At 42.2% G+C, this 24071-nt stretch overlaps 1 protein-coding gene across 1 annotated transcript; it reads right to left on the bottom strand.

The window, feature by feature from the left end:
* Nucleotides 1–2655: 2655 nt before the first annotated feature.
* Nucleotides 2656–22943, bottom strand: LOC116966241 (testis-specific gene 10 protein-like). Its single transcript, XM_033012386.1, has 9 exons — nt 22757–22943; nt 20676–20779; nt 18664–18777; nt 12257–12395; nt 12062–12118; nt 10420–10535; nt 9711–9828; nt 2780–2885; nt 2656–2674 (listed from the first exon to the last, which is right to left on the bottom strand). Exons 1-9 carry the CDS (start codon nt 22941–22943, stop codon nt 2656–2658), a joined length of 960 nt encoding a protein of 319 aa, XP_032868277.1.
* Nucleotides 22944–24071: the final 1128 nt, after the last annotated feature.

Below are 24071 nucleotides of genomic sequence, written 5' to 3'. Positions count from 1 at the left end.
CATCCAAGTGGCCGAGGATACATTGTGCAACATCGAGAAGAACGCTAAGACGGCACATTTCACGAGGCAAGTGAAAGTCATTGTTTGGGATGAATGTCCAATGGTTAGGAGAGAATGCTTTGAAGTTGTGGACAGAACTCTTCCAGATGTCTTCAGCAACACCAAGCATGTTGGTGCCCCCCCCCCCACCTGCCAGTACAGGCCTCAGTGACCGAGCTGCCAGCCCAAAAATCAATTCCGCCCACAAACTCCATACTAGCCCTCTGGAAACCAGTACCTTCGGCCCAACATACTAGCTCAACAGAAATATGAAGGGAAATGTCAAAGGTTTCCTGAAGGGTGGAACATCGCCCAAGAATGTTGTCATTAATAGCGTGGTTCGTTGAATGATGACTTCTGAGATAAATTCTCAGATTTCCCTTCTTAAAATTTGACCGCTGACTTTCTCTATATTAAAATTGTCACTTTTTATCAACAGGAAATAGTCATCAAGAGGCAGTGAGCAGCAGAACATAACAAGACGCAACAGGACACAACAAGTAAAAACTTAAAAATTTCTCATCTTTAAAATTTAAATTGTTCTTATATTTTAAGCGTCATTCACATTTTAAACTTTAATAAAACCTTATTGCACTTTTAATGCTGTGTGTTCTTCATCACAATATAACCTAATAGGCAGGAATGGCTGCTCTGTGGGAGAGCCATTAAATGAAAAAATAAATAAATACACAGATATTTAGTCATCATATGCATCCTGAGGAACAAGTCCTACCAATGAGCAATGACATGACTTCATCTTTAGTACCTTGAGATTTAATATCCTGCTCAATGTATTAATTGATGCAAGGGCTTGTTTCCGTGCATGTCATTAGTAAATGACAGTGCTCTTTTAAAAAGTCCCTTCTAAGATTTGTGCTTAAAAAACGTTGATTTCCACCTTGAGATCATGTTTGCCTTACATGAAGTTTCCCAATATCCTCCAGACATCTGTCTCTGTCCGTCTGTACTGCCAGCGACTTTTTCTCAAAAGATTTTGCCCGAGAAGCAAGTTCCTTGTTCTCGTTAATAACATCCAAAAGTCTTTGCTTCATCACTGACAATCCCACCAAATATTCTTCAGGTTACTCCTGCCCTATTCCATCAGCACGTTCAGACATTTTCACTCCCGCCTTTACTTGAGCCAGATTTTCAAATTCAGTTTCTTCAAGGGTTTTCGGCCTTCATTACTTTGTTTTAGATTAGTTTGTTTAAGGGATCTTTAAGGGACTTTGTTTAAGCGGTCCTTGTACAACTATCCATTGCTCTTTGAAGATGGATTTCTCATTCTCAATATGCTTAATTTGCTGTTGTTGCTTTTGCAACAACTCCTTCAACTGATTATCCTACAAAGACAGGATCTGGTTTAGCACCTCCCTGTACTGAACCAACTGTGCGTTTAGCAGCGCGTTGTCAGAATTAAGGTCATCAATCTGAAGCTATTGGGAGATATGCTGCCAATGTGATCATCAGTGCACTGGCGGCAGGTCAACCATCAACAGAGTAGTTGTTGACATCGGAAGCATTGGAGAAGTTAAACAGCTTAACTATTGCTCAGTTTACATCTTCACTTGCTGTACTTTGGCCAGAAGGTATAAAACACGAGAATGTTCTTCTGTTTGTGACTTAAAGTTTTATTCCCTCATAAATAATAATATCCTAAATATTAATAGAAACGTTTACTTCCTTGCACATAAATTCACAATACAGTTGTACCACGGAACAACAAAGTTGCTGTATTAACAACCCTTTAAATTTCCCAAATGTAGTTACTTGGTATAAAGCTAAAATGAATTCACGAACGCTCTACCAATTTGCTTTGATGTATTTTAAATACTTCCCTTGAAAAATATTAATCCATAAATGATCGGTAGTAACAGAGACGGAGATACTGTGCACACTGGATGGAACCCAATGATTATGAACACCAAACATAAAAATTGGGAGTTAAAATTAATCAGGTTGTCACAACGCCAGAAGCCGTCCTTTTGCCCATTATGTCTAAAACTGATCTTTATGGTGAACTATTCAAATGTTAATATATATAAAGGGGTAAATTCGGTAAAATTACAAATATTGGTGTACTTTCCAGATTTGTCAGTGATTTCCAAAATATGTCCCTATTGTTTGTCATTTCACTTTTAATATTAGAAATTGAACATGTGCATGATATAATGCTTTCTGATTGTATGAGGCCAGCCATCTCAGTCCAACGTATAATGGCACTGACAATTGAGTTGAAGGCTTTTTCCATTTTAGCAAACCTCAGTATATATTTACCTTCGCAAAACTAATGAAGACTTTACACTTTCGAGATGCAGCAGGGAAACAGGCCCTTCGGCCCAATGAGTCCAGGCCGACCAGCGATCACCCCAGACACTATCCTGCACACTAGGGACAATTTACAATTTTTACCAAAGCCAATTAACCTGCAAACCTGTACGCCTTTGGAGTGTTGGAGGAATCAGTGGCACCCGGAGAAAACCCACGTGGTCATGGAGAGAACGTACAAACTCGGTACAGACAGCACCCATGGCCAGGATCGAACCCGGGTGTCTGGTGTTGTAAGGCAGCAACTCTACCACTGTGCACTGTGCTGCCCCCCCAAAGAAAAATATTTTATTCAACCTTGGCAAAGCTTAAAATTAATAACAGCGTAAAATGTCGAGTGAACTCAAGCATTAAATTTCCACAGATATATAAAATCAAAGTTTAAACTGAAAGTGTCAGACTGAGCACATACCATAAGGTTTTGGCCAGCTGCGGTCTGCTTTGTCCATCCTTGAACCTGTCCTGTCTCTGAAGATCCCCCACTTCCTCCTCCAGTTCCGGCAGTTCTGAGATTAAATCTGGATCAGAGCAGTCAAGAAAGAACCAGACATACTCAATCAGTTTTGTGCCACAGGAAGACACGTCATTCAGAAAGACAACATGAACACAGACACAATATGGACTGATTGGACCCTGGTGACCATCGCTACCTTGTGGCTTCCCCAAGTTTAGGTGTTAGTTTCTGACTGGGCTAAAACACCTTGCAGCTGGCTGGCTGGCTTTAAATTTTAAAAGCTTGCAGTAACAAAGCTAAATTAACATCACTGGTATCCCAGAGACAACTAATACCAATACTGGTTTACATATAGATATAATTTCAGTATTTTATCAAGAGAGGCAGATTTTTCATTTAACCTGCAAATCCATTGTGTGTGAAGCCTGTGTCGTGGCCATTTGGACAAAAAGTTAAGTGTTCTACATTTGCAATTACCAATGTAAATATAGGGGAAAAAATACATCCTTTCGCATTGAAAAGTTATAAGGAAGTTTGGTTCATTTTACTTACATCAGGTAATGGATGGAATACACTATGGGTTAAAACAGTGTTCCCTTTCTTTACTAAATAGTCCAAAGAGTTGTACAGCACAGAAACATGCCCTTTTCCATCCAATGTGTCTGTGCCGACTATCATGCCATCTATATTAACTCCATTGCCTATGTTAAATAAACCTCCTAGTCTTTCAGTGAAACTTGCGTATTCATAAAAACTCACTCTAAAGTATGTAATTGGAAATTTAGCTGCATGTTTACGACCCGGAGCGCGGCCTTACATCACCCGGCGCGGCTTTAATGGCCGCGGGACACTTACCATCGCGCGCCGGGGGGCTTTGACTCTGATATCGGGAGGAGAACGAGGAGTGCAGGGGAGAGATAAGACTTTGCCTCCCATCACAGTAAGGAGGAGATTCACTGTGATGGATGTTTGTGTAAATTGTGTTGTGTCTTGGTTCTTTTTTCTTGTGTGTATGACTGCCAGAAACCAAATTTCGTTTGAACCTCGAGGTTCAAATGATAACAAATAAATTGTATTGTATTGTATTGTATTGTAAGTTTAATGTAGAGCTAAATGTTATAAAATGATTAGAGTACTGAATTAACTAAAGAATTCAATGATAGTATATTTTAGTTGGGGTTTATAACAATTTTGGAAAATGAGCAGTAACTTTAACTGGAATGTACTAATCATTTTTGTGCATTACTAGGGCATTCATTTCATCAGGTCCCACATGGTAGGCGAGTGCAGAAGATTTGGGCACATGCAATGCAAGGTGGGCTAGCCAGTTGGATCTAAATAGAAGGCAGTGATGGAAGGATGTTTATCTGATGGGGTTATTGTGGTATCACAGGGATCACAGCTGAGATTTCCGTTGTTTGGTGATAACAGCTTGGATCACAATGTAGGATATAAGCTTGCAGATGACATGAAATTTGGTGGTTTATGTAGAGCGAGAAGATTTGTCCAAGGTTACAGTCGGATATAGATGAGATGGAAAGTTGGCCGGAGCACAGGCAGATAGAATTTGGGAAATAAAAATGGTTGTAGGACTTAGGTCAGGGCACTGATGAATATTGATGAATAGAGACTTAGAGGTCCGTCCAAAGTTCTCAAAATTTAGCAAGGCAACAGATTGATGAAGAAAGCATATGGCATGTTTGCCGTGGTAGGTGTGGGTATAGAATATAATAGTTGGGATGTTTTATTGCAACTTTACAAAACACGAGTTAGGCCACACTTCTACAGTCTGATCAGCGATAGATTTGGAGAACATGGAGAGAAAATTCACAAGGATGTTGCCTGGATTGGAGAACTTTAGTTATGGGGAGAAACTGGATGGATGGGGCTCTTTTTCCCTGGAGTGAGAAAGTTAAGGAGTGACTGATAGAAGTATGTAAGATTATGTGAGGCAGGGTAGAGAGCCAAAATCGTTTTTCCATGGTAGAGTTACAAAACAAGAGAACATAAGTTTAAGGTAAGAAGAGGGAGTTGTAAAGGCGATCTGAGGGAAAGTTTATTTCTCTCCCCCGAGAGGGCTTTGTGTCTGGAACTTGCTGCCAAAGGAGGCAGAATGAAATGCAATTACAACATTTTTAAACTAATGTTAGACAAACACGTAATAGAAAAGCATAGAAGGAGACATATATAATGCAGGCAAATGAGATAAGTGTAGATGGGAAACAAAAATCAGCATGGACCTGGTGAGATTAAAGGCCCATTCCTGTGCTGCATAACTCACATTCTAATTACATCATCATACTAGGCAAAATATTTTGAACAATCTGTTGTCATCATAAACTAATTACGGAAACAATTCAGCATTGCTGTAAGTAATTATAAGAGCCATGCGAGGCTTAAGAACCAAGGACTAAAGCGACTCACAAATAAAAGAAAGCTTGTCGCAGCTAACAAGCAACATTTGTTCTGAACAAATGGATGGAACAAGGGGAGACAATTCAGCCCAAACAAATTTTCAGGGTACAGAATTCCAGAGATTCACCACCTTTCGCAATGGGAAATTCGTACATATTTCAGTGTCTCTTTATCTTGTATCTAGGGTCCCAACCCAAAACATCCCCTATTCTTTTTCCCCAGAGATGCTGACCTGACCCGCTGAGTTACTCCAGTATTTTGTGTCTATCCACATGTTCAAGACTCAGGCACAAATGGGAACATGTCAACTTCTTCACAGTCACGCTCCATTGAGATGTTTAACATTTTGAATAATATCACCCCTAATTCCTCCAAACACCAAAGAACACATTCAACTCCCTTGCTGCTTACGACCGGACAACACTCTCGTTGGTCGAATTCGCCACGCATTGTGCGATATGTTTAATCAGCATTTACATATTTTAATTAGAACTAAATAAGCATCAGATCAAAATTAAGATGTCCAATGAAATACAGAAATATTTTAATTAAAATTATTTTAAAGTGGATTGTATTATGAAATATTTATGCAAGAAATCATCCAAATCTTTAATTTAGGGGCCATCAGATTATGGATAGCAGAAGTAACCAGTTTGCAAATCCAGGAAATTTCATCCATTCAAGTAGATTTCGCTGGATTGTTGTGGACAAGGCTGCAAAGCACCATAGTTTGTATCAGTAATCAAAACCCTGGGACAACTTCATGATTTCCAAAGTCGTCCAAAATCCAAAGTTCCCACGTTCATAATATAATAACTAAACACATTTAAACATTACAATAACCTCAAAATCTGAGGGATTCATATCAACACAACTATCTTCATAAATATTCTGTCTACAATTAATCTACCTTGGGGAAACCAAACGGAAAAAATGTCACTGGCTTATAGACACAAACAGGCAAGACACACAACAGTCATTAGCTTGTCAATGGCAAGATAATATTTTACTTCAACGAGGGACACGAATACTTGGGCGTAAAAATAAACCGAATATCAGTTCTGGGGAGGGTGGGATGTAAACTATATGCTAATGCATTTGCCAATTAACTTATTAGCAAATATTAAAAGTGAAATGATTGTGGCAAATTAATTTTCCCGTCTATTTTGTGATTTGGAGTTTTGTGATTTGCAAAGGATTTTCAAAATGTAATTTGACACAACATACAAAGCACCAAAGAACGTTTAAATACAGTAATTTATGGCCTCATGCAAAGAAGGCCAAACATTCACTATTGTGCAATGGTAAAGGTTGCATAGGAAGGTAGGAATGATCAATGGCAAATCATATTCCACAGTAATTGCGCATCGACACTTCTGAGCAGGGTATTTTCTGTGAATAACAATTAAGTCACAGCACAATTTAGCTGAGTGAAGTGCCGTTGTCTCGACTGAAATATGGACAACAAACAGATCCCCAAATAGAGGTGCACTCGACTTTCAAGTCATCAAGATCAAATCAAGTCATTCACTTCTTAAATATTTTAAATTAAAACAAAGTAAACTGTATGATTCGTTCCAAGTGAGAACCAGAGAGCACCACAACTTACCTTCTCTTTTTTCCTCAACTTGATTCATCCTTAAATCCATGACAGACCACTCATCGTTGTCATGGCTCGGTGTTGACTTAGAAACCGTTTATCGCCACTTCATCAGTTCCTCTGCAGATTTAGAGTCACTTATCTACAGACACATTACACACAAAGCAACATCATCCACTCATCTAACTGGCCAATTAGATGCTTGATGCCATAAGAAACAGAAGTGCTTCGGCATGATACAAGAGTAATGATTCTCTATGTTTGCCTCCCGGACATATTTGATTAACAAAATAGCAAGCTGATTTGAAGTTTAGAGTTATTCGGCAAGACGACCAGAGGTGTGATAAGCATTAAAAACGTAACTTCAAGGTGAAAAATATAGTTTGAAAAAGTTTATCATTTTTTATTCTCTGCTGGAAATGATTTGATGATTTCAGTGATATTCAGATATAAGTAAAATTATTGTAATTGTCTTTTAGATAAATTGACCTATGGGCAATGAAGCACAGACTTGTTCCTTTTAATGTAGACCTTCAAGACATATTGTTACGTCATTAGAATTGCAAGTTGTAGAATTGGATAATTGGAAACTTTTATCACGTTAAAAAATCAGCCCTTGAGCCTTATTCATTCTATCACGTGATCATGGCTGATTTGATCTTTGATCTAAACATTTACCTAATCCCCATAACCCTCAATTTTCCCGCAGTGTAAAATTCTAGCTGGCTAACCCTTGAATATACTGAATGGTTCTCCACCCACAGCTCCGGAGGGTAAAGAACTCAAAAGATTCTCAACCCTCAGAGAAGAAATGGCAAGTACTTTGGATCCATCTTCACTGAGGAGGATACAAACAATCTTCCTGATGTACTATTGGCCAGAGGATCTGTGGTGACCGAGAAACTGAAGGAAATCCACATTAGGCAGGAAATGATGTTGGCTGGATCCCCAGGGCCTGATGATCTGCATCCCAGGTTACTTAAGAAAGTGGCTCTAGAAATCAGGACGCATGGTGATAATTTTCCAATGTTTTATAGATTCAGGATCAGTTCCTGTGGATTGGAGGGTAGCTAATGTTATCCCACTTTTTGAGAAAGGCGGGAGAGACAAAACAGGGAATTATACACCAGTTAGCCTGACATCGGTGGTGGGGAAGATGCTGGAGCCAATTATAAAAGATGAAATAGCGGCACGTTTGGATAGCAGTAACAGGATCGGCCCAAGTTAGCTTGGATTTACGAAGGGTTTCATGCTCGACTAATCTGTAATTTTTTGAGGCTGTAACTAGGAAAATGGACAAGTGAGAGCCAGTGGATGTAGTGTACCTGGACTTTCAGAAAGCATTTCATATAGGTCCCACATGAGGGAGTAGTGGGCAAAATTAGGGCACATGGTATTAGGGCTAGAGTGCTGACATGGATAGAAAATTGGTTGGCAGACAGGTAACAAAGAGTAGGGATTACCGAATGGCCCACTCCTGCACCTATTGTCTATTGTCTATTGCAGCTTTGAAGCCAATCCTTTTCCTGAGGCTATGCCCTTTAGGTCTAGTTTAAAGGACGTTATTTTTGGAAGGAGATGAGGGAAAATTTCTTTACCCAGAGGGTGGTGAATCTGTGGAATTATTTGCCACAGATGGCGGTGGAGGCCAAGTTAGTGGATATTTTTAAGGCATAGATAGATTCTTGATTAGTACAGGCGCCTGAGATTATGAGGGGAAGGTAGGAAAATGGGGTTAAGAGGGAGTAATTGATCAGCCATGATTTAAAGGTGGGTTAGACTTGATGGGCCGAATGACCTAATTCTACTATTCCTTATGGCCGTATAATATGAATAGGTAAAATTCCCCAACCATATTAAAAAGTCAGGAAATACTCTGTTGGGTCCCCACCCACACCAGCTAATTCAGTAGACTTTCTCCATGTCCAAGGTGTGTGGTAATGCATACAGAAACCATCTGGTGTGGAAGCAAATAACACCCGTCAGATGCAAGCATCAAGCCAAACAGTAAGGATGATGATAGAAAAAGAGCAAAACAAAAATTTACTTAAATTACCCATTAAAAAAAATAATCTGAATAGGCAACATAAAATTATTTGTAAAATGCAATGTAATATTAATTAGCAGGATACTAGAGACTCTTGAATCTGTGCAGAATGCGCACACTTGGAATTAAGATTGTACGTGGGGGAATTAAATGCATCACAAATTCTCTCAACCTGGGAAGTTGCTCCCTTGGTAACTTGTTCTAAACCTACTTGCGCGTACTGGTATTGATCTTCATATTATTCTAATATTGTTTGAAGCTTCTCTGTAAGAAAACACGTATCACCATTTCAATAAAGAGAACGAGGAAGGGTCCCTGACCTGAAACATCACCCATTCTTTCTCTATACAGATGCTGCCTGTCCCGCTGACTTATTCCAGATTTATGTGTCTATTTTCGGTTTAAACCAGCAACTGCAGTTCCTTCTTACACAAGAGAATGAAGGACCTCTAACCAAATAACACTTCCAGTCTCTCTCTCCCCGTCTCTCCCCCACCCTAGTCCACTTGCTAATTTCACCATTTATAATCCTTCATTATCACCTCATCCCCAGCCAACAATGGACCATTGTCAGCTCCACCAGCCACCCCCCCCCCTCCCCCCCAGTCATCGATGCAGGCTCTGCTTTGTTCTGTACCTCCCCATACCTCTAATTTCCCCCTCCCTGACTCTCAGTCTGATGAAGGGTCTTGATCCAAAACATCACCTATTCTTTTCTTCAGAGATTGCTCCCTGACCTGCTGACTCGAGCATTGTGTATCTCTCTTCGGTGTAAACCAGCATCCCCAGTTCCTTCTTACCCAATTAAAGTCATCCTATACACACACCATTTTGTGCCTCGACGCATTGTGGCCAGTTCACATTTAGGTGTAACTGGTCGTCCTCCCCTTCATAGTCAATCGCCACATCTTTGTGCTCCAGCAGCAGCTTCTGAGCAGAAACAAGCTGGGTAGAAATAAATTTAGTGTCAATTAAAGCCAAGGGATTTCTGGTGGTCTGTGAAATAGCCACCATTCAAATTCTAGATTCAATATTTTGCTTTATGACTCTGCAGGCAAGTAAGACTGGTGTAGATGGGGCATGTTGGTCAGTGTGGGCAATTTGGGCTGGAGGGCCTGTTTCTGAGCAGCATGACTCTCGAAATAATTTTAGCATGCATTATACTTTTAATGTGCCACTGCCGACAGCTCCATTCTACCACAACTATTTTATGATTGAATTTTCCTGCAGGCTCACATCTATCCCATGTCACTTACTCTTCAGTAAGGGGTTCTACACGGAATGGAGTGAGCAGTGAAATGTAGGGAAGCACTCCTTCATACAGTTCAGACCAGATTAAAAATATACAATGTACATAACTAGCTATGTAAAAAAAATGTTTTAATTGTTTCCTATAATGCTTCAACAACTCACGGTATATCATACCATCAATTTTCCTTTTTTGAAAAGATGAAGTAATTTCATTCCAGGTAAATGACAAACAGATCAATATTCATTTAATCGTCACCAGGTGCAAGGGACTTATATTTGGGGTACCTGTACATTGTCCAGCTCCTCTTGGATCTGCTGGATTTTAGACTGGAACGAAGCTTCAATTGACAAGGACCTGTCCTCCAATCTTTCCGCCTCTTGGTTCAGAAGCCTCACTTGTTCTTGAAGAAAGTGAAAGGAAAAAACACCCATAATGATCTGATATTTGTTGCAAAAAAAGAAATACCTCCACAGTTTGCAATTTTTTCCACTGCAGTTAATGGCAATCAGTGAAAATCATATGTTCTACTAATTACCGGCATTTCAAATCATAAAATATCCTTGAAATGCTACAATCCATTAAGCTTGAAGATTGCTCAGGCAAAATGGTAATTCCATTTACATATTTATCCAATGATAAATTCCTTAACTATCACTAGTAAGAAAAGATTAGAAGCTTGAATAAAGCTCCACAGAAAATGTGTCTCCTCAACATTTTGGAAATTAAGGTATAAAGTTACTTAATCCCAAAACAAACAAAATGATCATTCTCCACTGGCTCCATTAAAACCCTTATTTATTTTAAATTACTCCAAATGAATATCCTCTTCTGCTGCTGAATATAGTCTCTCTACCTTGTCCCTGGTTTCACCCTCTCTTCCATAAACTGTCATGCAAACACAGCTCAAGTCTCTCAGAGATAAGACATTCATGGAGTTAATGAAGTGTCATGGTTGCTCTGTGGTGTTCTCATTAAAAGATATTTGAAATTAAAATACTTTGATGTACCATTTCCGGCAAGGGCATTGTGAATGGTAAAATGTCTTCAAATGATGTTGTTTAGAGATACAGCGTGGAAACAGGCCCTTCGAACCACTGTGTCTGTGGCAACCAATGATCCTCGCACACTAACACTATCCTACACACACTAGGGATGATTTACCATTAACCCAAGTCAATTAACCTACACACCTGTACGTCTTTGGAGTGTGAGGATACCGAAGCACCTGGACGAAAACCCACATGGAGAACATACAAATTCCGTACAGACAAACACCACAGTCAGGATCAAACCCAGGTCTCTGGCGCTGAAAGGCAGCAACTCCACCGCTGCGCCACCAGGCCGCCCTTCACGATGTCATGTTTTAACTATCGGCATCCTCTCTAAATTAAAATTCAGTGATAGCGATGTTTAAAGGGTTCAAGAAGAGAATGTTTTGAAAAGCATCTGTACGAATCTGTCCAAATGACTACTGTGTGTTCCTGTCAGCCATTTGGCAGACTCTCACAAATGCTTCTCAAATAATTATTTTCTTGAATCCTTTAAACAACACTATCTTCTGATTAAGGAATCTGACCAGAATACCTGAATGGAAAAAACTTAGATTACACGCTAATTTTCCTGATCACTGAATGTACCAACCCATTTACCAACCAATGAAGTATATTTTTAAGTGTGATCAGTGATAAAATATGGGAATTACAGCAACCAATTTGCATACACAAAATCTCACGAGGTTACATGGACGAGATAATTACATGGCAAAACAAAAATGAAGTAATGTTTTGTTATAAAATCCACTCCATTCCTCTAATGCTAGAATATTTTAGGGCAAACCTACTCCCTACCACGAGACGACAGATGTACAAATCTGCGGTGGGACCATTTATGGCCAAAAATATTAACAGGTCAACTTTGAGTAATTACCTTCCAGTTCGTTAATCTTCCATTCGGTGAACTTATTTAAAGAACCAGTTGCCTGTTCTGCAAGGGGTGCACAGAACTTGGCGTGAGGTCCTAAAAGTTGGAGATCTTTGTGAAGTTGTAAACAGCACTGATCTTTCTGTGATGTTTCTTGTGCATGTTTCTCCCTGATTTTACGGAGCTGAGTGCTGTGTTTACCTTTGAGATTTGTTAAATCAGCCTTGTGACTTTCTTTCAAATCTCGGACCTTGATATGGGTGGCGTAGTCTTCAGCCAGAAGCTTGTTGTCGAGATTTTCATTCTCGTCCTCAAGCTTCCTCAAATCTTCAACCAACTCCTAAATAAATTAAAAAGTAGCCAAATTAAACTAAAAAGACTTTCGGGAGCCTGTTCCACTTAGGCGGTTTGTCAGGCGTCTGTCAAGTTGCCGGCAGTCACCTGAAAAATCGGCAACTGGAACGGCGACTGTCAGAGTGGAACACACACACACACACACACACATCGCTTCCTTCACCAGCCCATTATGCAGGCGAGAGACATGGCAAACGGGGGAGGCACTGTCTGAGTGAAATTCACATGATGCAAAGCCAAGGTGATAGACTCACACTGCGATGAACAGGAAGGTTGGCGCTGTAATTAAGAAGGCTAAAGCACAGATTTACCATCCACTGACTAAAGAACCTCCCCCTCATCTCCTTCCCAAAGGAACATCCTTTAATTCTGAGGCTATGACCTCTAGTCCTAGACTCTCCCACTAGTGGATGGGAAAATGAAGAACGATATAGTCAATAGTGACACTGTTGCATTATAATCAAGAGTTCATGTGTTGTAGGCATCTTAAATATCAGATCTTCTGATCTTGGTCACGGCTGAAAAAAATTGGTGGCACAGATCAGCAATGCCAACAACCTGTCATAACCAGAATGACAATGCTGCAAGGCTCCACATAAACTGTGATTTTACTTCGGAGTCACGTGAGTGACTACGTGAAGAAGCCCGCTTGAACGCGTGCGTGGCATTACGCTACACGCATTGCGAAACGTCAGACGCGATGGAAGGACGTTCCCCCGCGGCGGCAATTTGAAAAGCCGCTATTGCAGGTAAGGTTTCTTACTCTGCCGTCTTTTTGCCCACTACAGGGAGAAAGGCAAAAAGTCAACGAGGGCTGCGACGAAGCTGGTCAGGGAGGACCGCGAAGCAGCGGACAGCCAGCAAAGCAGCCGTCGGCACTAGATCACCCGTAGTGGGATCAGCTGTGCCCTGTGTAGCCGCCGCGCCGGCCAAATCAACGCTGCCGGGCGGCAGGCAAAACACAAAACAAACAGAGTCGTGGACTGGGAGGAGTCCGACTCTGATACACCACGGGAGGCCAGCGACCGAGAGCGCTGGACCCGTATGGAACGGTGTTTGGAGCATCTGCTCCAGCGTGACCAGCTCCGGGATTTGGAGTCGGGCCACTGTGGGCCCTATATCAAACCCACAGCAGCACCTTTTCAAGGGCAGGACGATGTATCCAACTTATTAGAGGGGAGCACCTCGAGTCAGTTCTGGGCTGACTTGGAAGAGGGGACCGCGGAAGAATACACCAGTGTGCATGGGGTGCAGGAGAAAGAACATCCGGTAGGCGGCGCGACTCTCGTCTGCAGCGGCCTCTGCAGTCCGTCTGTGTTTTTATTATTTTATGTCTATGTTTTTATGTAGTTTTTGTTATTTTTGTTGGGGTATGTGTGTGTGGGGGGTGGGGGTGGTGTGGGGGGGGGGGGGTTGGGGGTAACTTTTAAATCTCTCCCTGCACGGGAGACCCGACCTTGTCTTTGTCGAGTCTCCATTGTCGTTGGGGCTGCAACGAGGAGCGGCCTCCAACAGGAAGACCGGGGGCTCTGGTGCCGACTACTCACCTCACCGTCGCGGAGCTGGCCGAGTCCAGAGCGGGTGGAGCTGTGGTGGACGCTGCTGCGACCCGACCCCCGGAGATTCGGTGGCTGCAACTGCGGGTTTGGCGGACGGTAACACCGGGAGCCCGCGGGTCCCTGGAGGGAGACCGCTTTTCGGGGCTTCCGCAGCGGCGACTTCTCGCGCCCGAGTTGCGGGGTTGAAGAGCTCCTGGAGCGCGGCCTTACAGCACCGCCCCGCGCGGCTTGGAATGGCGGCGGGTCTCTGCGAGCGTACGCTGGGGGCTCTGACACCAAGACCCGGTGTGCGACCTTGCATCACCCGGCGTGGCTTTAATGGCCACGGGACAATCGCCATCGCCCGCCGGGGGCTTTGACTTTGACTCTTACATCGGGAGGGGGGGGGGGGAGAGTGCAGTGGAGAGAGAAGTTTTTTTGGCCTTCCATCACAGCAATGTGATGGATGTTTATGTAAATTATGTTGTGTCTTGGGGCTATTTGTTCGTAATGTATGGCTGCAGAAACGGCATTTCGTTTGGACCTCAAGGGGTCCAAATGACAATAAATTGAATTGTATAACATTTGCTGGATATGGTGGCAAGCTTCATGCAGCCAGACCAAACAGGGGCAAACCTGGAGCCTAAGCTTGCAACAAGCATTGACTACATGTCACTGAACCAGCTACAGGAACAGACTGTGCTGGATACAACAGGGAGACATTTAACACCAGGAAACTGCATTTCCCTGAATGTGGCAATTATAAACAGCTGCATCTGGAAGCACATCGGGCCACGGGCAGAAGCATTGATGTGAAGCTTCAAAAAGTCCTGAAGTTACTAACTTCAGGAATAACCGATTTTGCCCGTACGGTGGACACCACGGCCATGTCCCAAGACCAACAGGACACGCAGGCACTTCTATGCAACACTCAGCACGAATTAAATAGCATTAGAAAAAGTGCCATACAGCCAACGCTAAATCCAAAATTCACGGGGCTGTGTAAGCCTGGCGCCACCAAACCGTCCTTCTCCTGTTCGGAGGCAACTTGTCAAAGCAGGTAAAGGAGCTGGACGAAGAAGCCAAAACTTTGGGGTTAATTAAAGGATCAACCTACCCTGCTAAAACCCACCATAGCCTACGACAACACCCCTACGCACCCACTGGCAGAACTGGTGAATGTTCGAGGGCTCGGCACTCTAAACATGAGTCTTTATAGGCCATGGCCCAGGCCGACCCTCCTGGAAGGTGCTGGGAACCCCAATAACACCAGCAACCAACCCGAAGAGCCAACCACCAGCACAGCAACGGAAGAACTTCAGGAAGAAGTAGTCCTGCCACTGGTAACAATGGAGGTAGGTGGGTCTGGTTCCCCAAATAATATGGGAAGCATGGAGGTTGGGGGAAGACGTGTCCAATATATTTACTAAAACCAAAAAAGATGGTGGTTGTCGCATCATCATAGATCTGACAAAATTGAATACATTTGTACAATATATTCACTTCAAAATGGAAACCTTTGTTACTGCTAAACAACTAATTTCCAAAGGGTACTTCATGGCTAGCATCGATTTAAAAGATGCATACTATTCAGTACCCATACGAGGTGACCACAGACGTTACTTAAAATTTAACTGGATGGGACAAAGCTGGCAATATAAAGCGCTGCCAAATGAACTAACATCAGCCCAGGCTGTTCACAAAAAAATTTAAACCAGCCCTAGCGTTTCTACGCAAACGCAAACATATGGTTATGGCATATTTGGATGACATACTCATTGTGGGCATAACTTTGGAATTGGCCATACTAACTGTAACAGCCACAAAACAGTTGTTTGAAAAACTGGGATTGATCATCCATCCAATTAAATCTAAACTAACACCGTCCACTACTATGGACTACTTGGGATTCACCATTGATTCAGTTCACAAGACGGTGACACTTTCCCAAGGGAAAGGCCAGAGAAATAATAGAGGTTTTTAGCAACCTCATTGACATCACAAATCCATCCATCAGATTGGTAGCCAAAGTAATTGGTAAAATGGTGGCTGCTTTCCCAGCCACACAATTTGGACCTTTACATTACCAAAACTTACAGAGAGCTAAAATTCAAGCTCTAAAAATCAATGCAGGTCACTTTAACAGACCTATGAGACTACCAATCCACGCCAAAACGGAGCTAAAATGGTGGATCGATAACATCCGGCTTTGTTCCAACCCTATCATTGTCAGTAACCCTTCGATGGTACTACAAACGGATGCCAGTGCACTAGGGTGGGGAGCCACCAATACCATCACCAGCTGTGGAGATAGATGGACAGTGCAGGAGGCATCCTTCTTACTGACACTGGGTATAAATTACTTGGAAATGTTGGGTGCATTTCATGGACTTAACTCATATTGTACAGAAACACACCACCAGCATGTTAGATTACAGATAGACAATACCACTGTGGTAGCATACATCAACCACATGGGCGGCAACAAACCGATATCATGTGACAATCTCGCTAATTAAATTTGGCAATGGTGCATCCAGAGAAATATTTGGATATCAGCCACTTACCTACCAGGGAGACTAAATTTAGTGGCAGACACCAGGTCACGCAAATTTAATGAAAACACCGAATGGATGTTAAACAAAACAGTGTTTGCTGAAATCACAGCAACATACGTGAAACCGGATATCGATCTTGTCGCATTCAGACTAAACAACCAGATATCTAACTATGTTTCATGGGAACCAGACCCTGGGGCAACGGCAACGGATGCATTTTCGTTGCATTGGGGGGGAAATGGTTTATTTACGCATTCCCTCCCTTCTGCCTCATCAGTCGGGTAAGAAGGAAAATACAACAAGACTCTGCGTCTGGTATTTTGGGAGTACCCGATTGGCCTACTCAACCATGGTTCCCAGTGGTGCAAAACATGGTATTCGAACCATGTATTACAATCCCACACAGACCAGATCTACTACTACATCCCGTGACGGGGTAGCCATCCAAGCCATAAAAGCTTGAACCTGTTAATTTGTAGAGTTTAAAGACACCGCTTCTACAACTGGGACTCACGGACCGAACAGCAAACATCATCTCGGCGGCCCAAAGAGAGTCAACCAAGAAGCAATATCTGGTCTACATCAGAAAGTGGGAAACGTACTGCCATAAGAACAAAATCACCAACAGAAATATCAACATCCCATCTGTTCTGGTATATCTGGCAGGCCTCCACTATGATGAGGGGCTCAGCTACAGTGCCATCAACAGCGCCAATAGTGCCCTGTCGACATAGCTATGGCAAGGGACAGAGCGTTACACGGTAGGGACTCACCCTCTGGTAACCAAGCTCATGAGGGGAATATTTAACACAAACCCCCCAAAAACCAGGTACTCCCATATATGGGATGTAAGCATTGTCCTGAAAGCACTCAGGAACTGGTCACCAGCATCTACCCTGTCCCTATACAGACTAACGTTTTAAAAACAGTCCTGGTATGGCACTGGTCACGGCACAGAGGGTTCAGTCACTGCACAGACTGAACAACATGACCTCCTCACCTGACGATATTACGTTCCATATTTACGAACTAGTAAAACAGAACAGACAGGGGTCAGCAGGCCTCAATATCCAATTTAGGTCATACCCCGCAGATGACCGCCTCTGTATAGTTAAACATCTATCACTATACATGGTGAAAACTAAAAACCTGAGAGGCAATGAGAAGGGACTGCTGATCAGCCATAAGAAACCTCACAAAAAAGTGACGGTCCAGACGATCTCGAGATGGCTGAAAAAGGTACTGACGCAGGCTGGGGTGGATACTAATGTGTTCAAATCTCATTCCACCAGGGCCGCAGCTACATCAGCGGCAGTACGACTGGATGTGCCCATGAACCAAGTCCTCGAAGCAGCAGGATGGTCAGGGGAAAGAACTTTCCAGTTATTTTATAACAAACCAGTAAGGGAGACTGGAACATTTGCAGAAAGAATTTTAAATTCTGTAAATTAATTAAAACCCCATAAATAGGGTTATATTTGTGTTAATACATTTTATGATTTCAATAACGGATCATGTGCAATTATGTTAACACTATTCCTCCCACAGTCAAGGCAGACGTGTGCATGGACGTTTCGACGGCATGAAATCACAGAGCTTTGAAATCTTCACGTAGTCACTCACGTGACTCCGAAGTAAAATAGTAAGATTAAACGAGAACTTACCAGTTTGAAGTTTGATCTGTATTTTATGAGGAGTTACGATGAGGGATTACGTGCCCTCCGCTCCCACCCAGATCATATACTTAACTGGTACCTCTTCTCTAATCTTACTATGTTTAGTCATTACCGTTATCTGTGATCTCACACCGCTGCTTTGAAGAATACACGCATGCGTCCTAGCGGGCTTCTTCACGTAATCCCTCATCGTAACTCCTCATAAAATACAGATCAAACTTCAAACTGGTAAATTCTCGTTTAATCTTACTATTCTGCACTATAACATATCATAAAAGGGTTAATGAACTGATTTAGAATAAAGGAATGGGGAGATTCATATAAAAGAAAATCTTCTAATTGTTTCATATTTACAGATATATTTCCAAGAGGCTCCCTGCTATTTTTATTTCACTGCCAGTTACAACATAATCCCTTAGCTGGTTGCAGAGATATTTCCCTGTAATAGAGATTCACACAGCAGCAAACAATGATTTCCTTACCGCTATCTCCCGATTCTTCTCATCGAGCTTTCTCTGCAGTACGTCCACATGTTGTGTTGTTTCCAGCAGTGCCTCGTCCTTTTCACGGAGTTTCTCCTTCAAGTCTTCCAGCACCTAAGGAAATTAACAAGAGATTAATACCTCTAAACAGTGATAAAAACTGGGAAACATAGAATGGAAATCACACACGCAACATTTGTAATTCAAGTGCACCAATAGTCAGGTCTTCAATTCCGCCTTGGTATTAAGAGATTAAAATTAAAATTATCATTAATGAAATCACGGGATGAAATCATTCATTTGCATTCAATGGTTTTAATGGCCCTTTATTGTCACGTGTACTGAGGTACAGTGAAATTTGATTTACCACACAGTCATACCAAAAAAGCAACAAGATACAAAACGACATAAAGATTAAATATAAGCAGCCACCACAGCGCCGTGTGAGAATCCCTAGGGCACACAGGATAAGCGGAGACCCACAGCCAACAGTTCAATGTCCGTGCCACACACACGCTCCTTCATCGACCGCTGTACTCTCTCTGCAGTCCCTGTCCGCCCAAAGTCAGAAAGCCGTCCACACTCGCACCAGACTCCAGGATTACCGCACTCACGGCAATCCCCCCGACTCCCCACCAGGGCAGGCAGCTCGTCCATCGTGTTTTTCGGCGACACATATTCCCCACTGTGTTGGAAGGCAAATAACATTTACCATCTTCCTCCTTTTCTCCCACGGTCGGGCCGATCGAAACTCCCGCAGTCGGCGATCAAAGCTCCTGCAGCTGGAGGTCCCGACGTTGATCCCTAACAAAGCTAACTCCAGCTCCACTGGCACTGAATGTCTGCAAGGCAGCAACTCTACCGCTGTGCCAGCGTGCCACCCAACACAGTGCCTCCTCACCCAACCTCACAAAATTTGTCAGAAACTTGTATTCTTTAATAGTTTACTCGATACATGTGACAATTAACTAAACTAAATCCCATCTGCATCTTCTCCTGTACAATTTCATCTTTGCTATTATATACTAACAGGAAGCACTCCTCGACAATTTGAGCAATTTTCTGTCACCATTCGTTTGGCAAGGGAAGACTGAAAACATTTAGTCAGAACCTCAGCTGTTCTGACTGGGAAACATTTCTGCCGGACCTGCTGAAATGTCCACCTTCGGAGATGCCAACTTCACTAAATTAATGCAGTGGTCCAGACATGGCTGCAATTGCACTACAAATTTAGCAAACCTCACAGCCTGTATTTGGAATCAAGCCCCAAAAGTATTCAGTGGCAAAACAAACTCTGGCATGGTCAAGATCCGAAGAATCATTACTGGATTTAAACAGAAAACAATGACTTCCTCCGAGTGTCTAAAATTTGTTTGCAGCCAATGTTGCTTATAAAGGACCTTTATTGTTCAATTAACATTGGAATGTCGTAAACCGTGTAACTAATTTGAAAATAGCAAATATGTGATAATGTACTAATGTGGTGGATTAACTACTTGAAGGGTGTTACTTTTGGGGTAAAGACTGGAAAAGTCACCCTGGAAAACACATTTCTTTATCTAAAATATGCCAAAATGAAATAGTTCACATCCACCTGAGAGACCAAACACGATTTAATTCAACATTTCATTTGAAAGTTGGCACTTCAGGTGCAGCATTCTCTCAGTATTGTACTGGAAGCATCAGGCGAGAATTTCTGCTTAAATCATTTGGGTAGGCCTTTAAATAACATTTTGTAGCCTATTTTGAAGTACATCCTTCTTAACCAAGTGTTTCAATTTCCTTGAAAAGATCCGACATATGACGTGAAACGGTTCAACAATAGTCTTTGCTTTAGAAAATAAGAGGCATTGTTAATTGTTATTGTTAAAAAGAAAACTTGCAATATTTTGGACTGAATTTTCAGGCTTTAAAGTGAAATCCAACTGCAGAAATGCAAACACAAAGTACACAGATCACTGTAATAGCTCACTCAGTGAGGGTAACAAATATTCAACTGGAATTGATGTTACCTTAAGCTGTTCATCTCTCACGTGTAGCTGGGTCTCTTTGTCCTGAATGTCGTTTTGCAGCTGCACTACCAGTTGTTCATACTGAGCCAGCTGCTCAGTTAAATCTGCCACCAAATACTTACCTGTCGAACTCTGGCAGCACAGTGCCTGCAGAATAATTGGTCACTATTAATAACTACATCATTGTGAATCAGACTTCAGAGAAAACAGTAGTGAATTATTCAGTGACTTGAGCAGTGCATTAATGAGGAATGCATGGAAGCCAATGCATGTTTTAAAATTGCAAGGCCACTGCTGCAAAATTCAGTCACTCTGGAGACCCTACGTAATTGGCCTCGTGTATTTTAACATGCTCAAAGGCTTTCCCACAATGAATTCTCATATTGAGGGGGTGGGGGGGGGGGGTGGGGGGGGAATAGGATAGACAAACACAATGTGTTGGATTAACTCAGCAGGTCAGGTGGTATCTCTGGAATAAAAGGATGGTTGATGTTTCGGGTCAGGACCCATTTTCAAATTTGTCGTGGTCTTTTCTTGCTTCCAGATCGACCCCCTACAATCAGTCTAAAGAAGGGTCCAAACCTGAAACTTCACCCATCCTTTTTCATCCAAGACACTTTGGCCCAACCAGCAATCCCTGTGCATTAACACTATCCTACCCACAAGGGACACTTTACAATTATACCTAACCAATTAACCTACAAACCAGTGCGTATCTGGAGTGTGGGCGGACACCCGAGATGCCGGAGAAAATCTACGCAGGTCACGGGGAGAAGGTACAAACTCTGTCCAGACAAGCACCTGTGTCAGGATTGAACCCGGTTCCCTGACACTTTAAGTAGGTATGTTGCAAAGCCTACCTGAAGCGTCGCTGAAAATCTGTCGCTGCGGGTGTGCGCGATTTTGGCGCCGTTTAGAGGGGGGCGGGTTTAAGACGTGATTTTCTCTAGGCTGTTCAAATCGAAGATGTTCAGCCTTGTTAATTATTAACGAAAAATCGCTGGAAGTCCCGTCGCAAAAGCTATTATTAGTTTTAAAGGCCTTGGATAATAGTTATAGGAGTTTAAAAATCAATCTCTAAACCCGCGACCACCGACAGCCGTCAGGTTCCCATAGAGCAAACCACAGAAGGTATGTAGCTTATTTTTACATTAAAAATGGCTTCTTAAGATCCCTTTATACAAAGTTTAATATTGCGAGGAGCTCATTTTGGGCCCATTATATCCCGCAGTATTTTTCTTGGCATTTGAGGTACAAATCTACCGCAATGTGAACGTTCTAAACCAGCGCGTTCACAGGATCCCACTAGAAAGCTGATTTAAAATGGACTTTAATTTACAGCAATTGAACACTACATTCCTTCCATTTGGCCTATAAATTAATGTAAATGAGATTTAAAAATCATGTTTTATTGTGAATTATTTATGAATATTATTTGCACACTTAGGCTATTTAAAAATGTTAATCATTTATTAAGAAATGGATAGATGTTTAGATCTAGTAATTGAAGTTTGAAATTAGCTACACTTGGGTAACTAACTAATTATATGCTTTAATTTCAGGTCATCCAAGTAAGATTATTTTATAGTTGTTTCAGAATGGTTCAATCTATGATAACTGATAATTTCATTCAGTTCTCTTAATTTTTAAGAAAGTTATGGGCTTTTGACTGTCCACGATCACAGCTTTTTTGTTACGTCCATAGAAAATCAACAGGGAACAAGATGCTAATTTCCGAGTATGGAAATGGCCATAACTTTTTAAATACATGCGATATGAAAGTGAATTAGGTGTCAAATTAAACTTCGTTTTATGCTTTATCTGATGGGATAAATTACAGACTTGATTTTTTAAATCTCAAAATTTTGTAACATTGCTACTGTAAGGCAGCAACTCTACTGTTGCACCACCATTACTCTAGCAGTGTGTCCATTTTTGATATAAACCAGCATCTGCATTTCTTTGTATCTGGGATGCAAGTGTGATTTGCTAGTAATACTGGGAAAAGGGGAAGTGTCCTGGAGAGCTGCAGACGCGAGGTGGGAGTGACCCTAGGAGCCGCGCGGGCCCAATCCACCCACCGAACAACGGCGCCACCGACCGGAACGTGCATCGGTTGGCTAGACTCGCCTCACAGGCCTCCCAGGGTATCGAGGTGAAGCCGGATGGCGAGGTCTGCCTGGGCTGAGGGAGCCTCAGCAGCGGCGGTGATGGAAGCCTCAACAGCAACGGGAGCTTTGACGGTGGCGGGAGCCTCAGCGGCAACATGATCCTCAGCGACAATGGGGCCTCACGATCGACCCGCAATCAGCGTTCAATGATAGTGGGGGAGGGGGGGGGGGGGTTAGGGGAAGACAATGGTGACCAGGCGTGGGGGGACTGCCGTGAATAACAATGGGGATCCGGCGATGGGGGACTGCCATGTGGGATGGTGGTAGAACAATGTGGGTCCCGGTGTGGGGGAAATACTCTACTTTTATAATTCTCTACCCAGGGGATAAGCCTGCGTTTGTTGGTTTGTTCGTTCCGTTTAAGGCGTTGTGCACACGGCAGCCAGCCAACAGTCGCATTTCTTTTTCTTTTTCTTTTCACTTTTAATTTCAAGTTTTCGTGCACCTTGTGTGTTGTGACTGTTGGCAAACCAATTTCCCTCCGGGGATGAAGAAAGTTTTATTGTATCGTATCGTAAGTGAAAACCAAGGATCAAATCAGGCCTCTTGTGAGGGCCAATAGCTCTCTGATGACTGTGGGTGAGTAGTGATACGTTGGAGCAGATGAGTTTAGAATTGGTGGTCAATGCTGCCCACAAGGTAAGGTGTTATGATGAGCAGCTGACATCTAGTACCAAGAGCTTGGGTCCTGTTCAGCCGAATCCCCTTTATATTGGAACAAACAGGATGCCCATCTTTTCCAGGGTTGCGTTTACATTAGTGGCCCACCATTGCTCATCACTGTAAAGGACAGGAAGAAAATCACGAATGTCATAAATGTCCCACGTTTACTTAGAGGAGGATGTATTTTTTCAAGTAGTGAACCAGTCACATTACACAAATCAACATTTCTCTGCTTCAATATGCACAACCCATCTAATAAAAATTAGTCATGCCAACAACAAATAATAAAACATGTGAAATTCAATTTTAAACGGCTAACATTTATCAGAGGCAAAATATAACAGACAAATTAAGTGAAGCAAAGGAAAAGCATTTTCATGAAATATTTTTGCAATTGAAATCATAAGCAAGTGATTGTAGTCCACACATTATTTTATACAAGGAAAAACTAAATTCCCAAATATACCATGAATACAAATACAAATTTTGTAAATGCCAATAATGCAACAACAGGAAATTACAAATATACTTACCCCTGCCGATGCAAGAGGCTTTTCATTTC

This window comes from Amblyraja radiata, chromosome 36, assembly GCF_010909765.2.
Source record: "Amblyraja radiata isolate CabotCenter1 chromosome 36, sAmbRad1.1.pri, whole genome shotgun sequence".
Lineage (NCBI taxonomy): Eukaryota > Metazoa > Chordata > Chondrichthyes > Rajiformes > Rajidae > Amblyraja > Amblyraja radiata.
Note: the sequence above shows the minus strand (reverse complement) of the source record. Positions and strands in the feature narration are given on the sequence as shown.